This window comes from Protomyctophum parallelum, assembly GCF_964188405.1.
Source record: "Protomyctophum parallelum genome assembly, chromosome: 3".
Lineage (NCBI taxonomy): Eukaryota > Metazoa > Chordata > Actinopteri > Myctophiformes > Myctophidae > Protomyctophum > Protomyctophum parallelum.
In genome coordinates this window covers 15,944,554-15,950,986 of record NC_139698.1, presented here as the reverse complement: position 1 = coordinate 15,950,986, position 6,433 = coordinate 15,944,554, and the positions used below count along the sequence as shown (strand labels likewise).

Here is a 6,433-nt window from a genome sequence, read left to right as displayed (position 1 = left end):
GGTCACGTGACCCTCCCTCCCTTCCTTCCTTCCTTCCTTCCTTGCTCGTCCACTTTGCCAAGTGTTGCCAGGTTGTGAGACTGAAACAAGCAACCTACCAAAACAAGACCAAAAGAAGCAACTTGATTGATTGATTGATTGATTGATTGATTGATTGAAGTATTTATTAACAGTTTGCAGAATTACAGTACATTTCAAGCACAACTCAATACAAAACTGTTAACTGTGGACGACACCATAAAGCATTAGCCTACACTTTGTTTACAACAGGGTCCACCCTTTTCAATTCATCAGAACATTTAGAGACGTAAAAATAGACACTTCTATATAATCAAAAACAGGAAATCATGGTAAAAGGAGGTAAAATGGGAAGAAAAAAAACATATGGGAAGAGGGGTCGGGGGGGTTCAGATTTGAATTGCAGCCGTCTGTATAGGTGCCCTTTGAGAGCCGTTTTGAAGGAGTCAAGGGATTCACATGTCTAAGGGCCTACAATGTGACGTCATTTGAGGTTCGGGGGGGGGGCGGGTACCGTCCTAAAGTCGGCTCTTTGGTGCTACTGAAAATTTCTGACGAGCCGAAATCATGTTGGCGCTACAGCGCCGAAACAGCGGTAAAATAGGAGTCGGCCTATGAATCTGCCCTTATAATGACTCTCAACTATTCATGATTGATTTATTGACATTTTTATTTCACAGTGTGTAGAGTGGGTAGGCATAATACATTTCAAACGAAAGCACAAGTCAATACCAAAACTTTGTTGTGGACGACACCATAGGATAAAGCACTCACACTTGTTTACAACATAGGGTCCACCATGCCATTTTCAATTCATCAGAACATTTATGGAGACGTACACATATAATGTAGGCATACTTCTATAATAAAACATTAAATCGTCATATAAAGAAAGTATTAAAAAAAGGGTAAAACATGTAGCTACACTATGGGGGAAACGGGGTTGTGGGGGCGGGGACTCCGACTTTAATTATTTACGGGGCCAGTTTCGTTTGCAGCCGTCAAGGAGTCAAGGCAAGGGATCATTTTGACCGTTTTCTTTTTTAATTATCTCCAGAAGGTTCCCCTTCCATGACCATCATCATGACCATTCCATCATCTCAGAAATTTTTGACATCTGATACATTTTCTAAATATGAATTTACCCCATTCTGTACGGGAACCCCTTTTGGTGTTTGAAGCATTATGTTATACTTTAGCTATTGAAAAATAGCAGACCTACAAGCTCATAGCTCACGCGCTACGAGCTTGTAGGTCTGCTATTTTTTAAGAATCGTAAAAATGTAGGGCAGATGTTTGAATATATATTCTTTCAGAGCGAACTTTTTTTTTTTTTTTTTTTAAGATATTTTTTTGCGGCTTACGCCTTTATTGATTTTTTAAGGGATAGACAGTAGGCTGACAGGAAACGGGAGAGAGATGGGGGGATGACATGCGGTAAAGGCTGTGTCGGGTCCGGGAGTCGAACCCGCGGCACACCGCGACTGGATCACCAGTCCGGTGCCCAGACCGTTACGCTACGGCCTGGGCCAGAGCGAACATTTTTAACTCAAATCTTTGCTTCTGGGGGGGTCCCTGGAAACTACATATTTTCAGATGGGGGTCGGCGGCCAATTACATATAATCTTGGGGGTCCCTGACATGAACGAATGACTGACATAGCAACATGAGGTTTTTCAGAAAACTGTTATGATTTAGAAGACATTGTAGAATCGTTTCCAGGTCAAAATGGGTTAAGCACATGCTATATTCTGTTACTTTTTTCTTCAGTCATGCTAGTGAAAAGTAAAGGGGTATATAGTTCGCCCAAAAAACGATTTCTGGTTGTTCTCGCATTCCTGTTCCAATCATTTGATCCAATCATCGGGCAGTATAGGAGACGTTGGTCTTCAAAATATTTGTCGTAGGAATACGACAAAAAATAAACCAACTGAACTCCTGTGCAAAGTAAAATGTGAAATATTTTGGAAACATAGTCTGGATTTTCGGTGGTGAGGTGACCACCGAACTACAACATGTCACGAGCCGTGGCGGCGGTGGTTTGCAAACCACCATCACCGCCCCAGCCCTTCTCTCTGTTTTTACTCACCACCGCTCAACGTTATTTCAGCTCCGATGCAGATCACCTCACCACCGGAGCGGTGGTCACCCCACCACCAAAATTCCAGACTATATGAATGAGCCTATAGAAACACAAATCTGGTGCGGCCCACAAATTATAATTTTAGATAGGGGTCCGTCCGTGCCCGGGGTTCGATTCCCGCCGGGGACGCTGTCGCTGTGGTGTGGGTGCTGGGGGCATGTTCTCTCCTCCGTGTGATCAGTGCCCATACCATATGGGTGGGTTTTGTGAAAGCCCCTTTCTGTGTGGAGTTTGCATGTTCTCCCCATGTCCCCTATAGGCCTAGGGTAATTGACCTAAAGCTAAGCCCCTCCCCAAACTGCTATGGTCCAATCACAGCTAAGCATAACATGGGTTAGACAAACCTCTCCACCAATAGTTTTCCTATACGATAAAACATTGTTTTATAAAATAAATGTCACGCACATATTTTTCCAGTGCATATACAGCAGGCCTTGTTGATGGATTTGGAAGAGATTTTGAATGTCTGAAAAAAACACAATACGCAAACTACCAATATATGCAAGTGACCTTACAGAAAAACAAACCACTTCACCACTTTTCAACCTATGTTCATATAATTGGTCCTCACTAATGATCATGATAAAATAGCAAAAATAAATCTACTCGTCTGTGTCTCATAATAGGAGGGCTGCCTGTGGGCAGTTCAAAAAACCCGTCCACCAGTGACATCATCGATGGGGAATCCAAGCTAATAGAAACAGCAGGCTTTCTATTCCTGAAAAATGGAAGCCATCGTTCTCACGATAATACACATCTAATATTTATTTAATTTTTTGTATCTTGTTTAAAAAAAAAATCAACGATGATGCTGCCACTGGTTTCTGAACTGCCCACAGCCAGCTTCCTATGAAATTCATGTACTGTACATCAAAGTGCAATTCAATCAATCAGTCGCTTATAGTAAGCAGACATGGCAACCCTACCTCCTTGCCCGCAGCTGGAGCGTCATATGTCCCGGCATGCAGCGCGCGGTGTGTTGTGTGTTCCTTCGTCGCTTGTGTGTGATAATGATGATGGTGATGATGATGAGCGGATGAGTTGCACGTGCACGTTAAACGCTCATTAATTACATATACTACGTAAAAAAGGTAGGTTATTGTTGTATTACCTAACAGTCTGGTTACTGACTGGTTAGTTATTGGTTAACAGTCAGTTATCTAACTGTCTGACTCTGACATGTGCATGTTACTATAGTGCACAAGTCTGTCAACTGTCTTAACAGTTATATTATAGTTTATAACATAAACATCTGCTTACTTATCTGTCTGGTTATGTCTATTGAACTGTCTGTTTAATTAGCTAGTTAGTTAATGAACACTCAACCAGTCTGTCTGGTCAGTGCAGTACTATAGTTACATGTCTTATTAGTATTTGGATTACTGATCTGACCTGTTCAGGCACTGTCTGTTGAGTTATTCACAGTTAGGGTGACCAGATGACCAAAACTGCTCATTTAAGGGACAGAAGTATCGCTTGTGTGGGACAAGTGGGATGGGGTGACGGGGTTGAGTTGCTATTAAATGCCTTGATGTCATATTCGACCATAGGCCTATTGGCTATCATTTATAAACTCCTTTGGTGTCTCACATTTTGTTTTAAAATCATGCTTTATTTTTATTTGTATGCTATTTTAACAGGCTTAAAAACACATCTTGCAGGAAGAGACAATGAGAGAGCTTTACAACAGAAGGCCAACTATTAGGCCATTTGAACACTGATGCAATATTGCCTGCCAGTCACAATGTGGGACTAACTATTAGGGCATTTGAACACTGATGCAATATTGCCTGTCAGTCACAATGTGGGACTAACTATAGGGCATTTGAACACTGATGCAATATTGCCTGTCAGTCACAATGTGGGACAAGGTCTCAATTTGTGGGACGCCTGAAAAGTCTTGGAAATGAGGGACTGTCCCACGCAAAGGGGGACATCTGGTCACCCTATTCACAGTGCAACTGTCACTTGGACTGACACCACATTCTACAAAATGTCTAACTAAATCATTAAAGTTTTCTGAAAAAATAAATACCTGTGTTTCTATGTCAGTGGTTCTCAAAGTCAAGGACCCCAAAAATGTATTTGTCCGCCGACCCCCATCTGAAAATATGTTGTTCCGGGGACCCCCCCCCCCCAGAGGCAAAGATTTGAGTTAAAAACGTTCGCTCTGAAAGAATATATTATATTCAAAGATTTGCGCAACATTTTCATGATTAAAAAAAAGCACTATATGAGCTTGTAGATCTGCTATTTTTCACAATAGCTAAAGTATAACATATAATGCTTAAAACACCAAAAGGGGTTAATTCCCGTCCTGAATGGGTTTACTGTCTGGCCAGCTAACTGTCTGGTGACTCACCAAACTAAGCCTGCTAACTAGACCTCACCAGTGGTGAGGTCTAGTTAGCAGGCTTAGTTTACTGTGAGTTATTAACAGTCGACTCTTGATTGAACGGTCCATGTGGGGTCATCAGTGTTTAGTTACTGTGTGTTTAGTAACGTTCATCAGGCCAATGAAGGAGCCTTTATCAGAGGGGAAGCACTATAATGTTAGCCTCAGATCTAGCAGATCCATAGCTCTAATGCGTTGCATTTACAGCTACCGTATGTTACTCTCGACTTCCGCCGCTCGCATGAATGCAGACCAGCCTCTCGTCTTTATAGCGTAAATAAAAAGAAAGTTTTTGCTAGTCACCAAAACAAAGGTGGGTTCTGTCATTACTTTCCTTAGTGGGAGCACTCTGAGCCCCCCACCACACGGTACCTTTTGGCCAAAAGGACGAATCCTGCTGCGTATATTGTCAGAAAATGCACTTCGTTTGGCAGGTGTGAAGGCTCATTCGAATCCTAATGCGCATCAAAAAACCGCAAAACGTTCTTTTTATTTACGCTAAAGACGAGAGGCTGGTCTGCATTCATATGAGGTGGAAGTCGACAGTAACATAGCTCTAAAGTCTAAAGTAACATAGCTCTAAATGCAACGCATTAGAGCTATATGGACCAGAGCTACCTCAGATCAAGACTCTTGTAGATGTATTTTTATCAACGTTGACATTTCATAAATGTATCGTATTGTATATCATAGATATTCAAATGTAACAATTACATCTTGCGAGACTAATACTACAGTACAATGCATACATATAATTGTGTTGCAGATTAAACTTTGTCATCGATGTCATAGATGGCTCCGTTGAATATCATTAGTGTTGTGTAAATCATTGTTGGAACCACAGGGGGTCCTAGACAGGGGTTCCAGGGGGTCCCTGGCTAAATTATTGATGGTTTATGTTCACCATGTACTATAGGGCTGTCACGATTTGTCATACAATAATTGCAATTCAATTAACGATTGAATTGTGTTTGACGTCGCAGTGTGACATGTAAGCTTGTAGATGGCCTATTTTTGGTTATCAAGTCTTCCAGAAAACCCTAATGATCTGCAAAACTGGTTAGATCATGTATGGCTAGTGGCTACTAGGGGTGTAACGATACATTTTAACAGCGATACGATACATATCACGATACATGGTTGACGATACGATACATTGACGATATTGCTTCATTATGGCGATACGATACGATATTCAATGATTTGAAATCGATACAGTAACTATTTAAAATGCATTGACAATATTTTAAACTAAGTAATTAAACCCCTCTTTTTTTTTCTTCTAAAATGCACCACGCACAAAAATGTAGTATTGATACAATTGATTATTTGCATAGCAAAACGATTCGATACCGATTATTTGTATTGCAAAACGATACGATACATACTATAGTCAATGTTGCTGTTTTCATTTTGATATACTTCGATTATTGAAATTAAAATCGATTTTTCGATGCAGTTACTACATCGTTACACCCATAATGGCTACTAACCAAAACATCATAGTTTTACATATTGTGTGAAGTGCGTAGGACACAACAAAGCATTATGTTATACTTTAGCTATTGAAAAATAGTAGATCTACAAGCTCCGAGTGACATTCTTTGTAGAATCGTCCTCGGGTCTAAATGTGTTAATCCATATCCGTTTGCACCTCCTCCTGTCCTGTGTGTGCCAGGAGAGCCGATGACGCTGCAGGAGGTGCGGCTGTGTGGCCTGCTCCTGCAGGAGCACTTTGGGGAGGTGGTGGAGAAGGTGGGAACTCACCTCCTGAGGAGCGGAGCGCAGAACCTCCGCACCATCGTGCACGAGACCGGGACACCCCTGGACCTGGTACACAGTACACACGCACAGTACACATGTGTGTGTGTACACAC

The 6,433-nt window shown here is 41.5% G+C and overlaps 1 protein-coding gene across 1 annotated transcript in view; it reads left to right on the top strand.

Moving 5' to 3' along the window:
* Positions 1–3,166: 3,166 nt before the first annotated feature.
* polr3c (polymerase (RNA) III (DNA directed) polypeptide C) overlaps positions 3,167–6,433 on the top strand; it is a 35,314-nt gene continuing 32,047 nt past the window's right edge. Inside the window, exons 1-2 of the mRNA XM_083762304.1 lie at positions 3,167–3,252; positions 6,235–6,389. Coding sequence (XP_083618430.1) covers positions 6,243–6,389 — 147 coding nt within the window. The 5' untranslated portion in view covers positions 3,167–3,252; positions 6,235–6,242. The remainder of the gene's footprint in view (positions 3,253–6,234; positions 6,390–6,433) is intronic.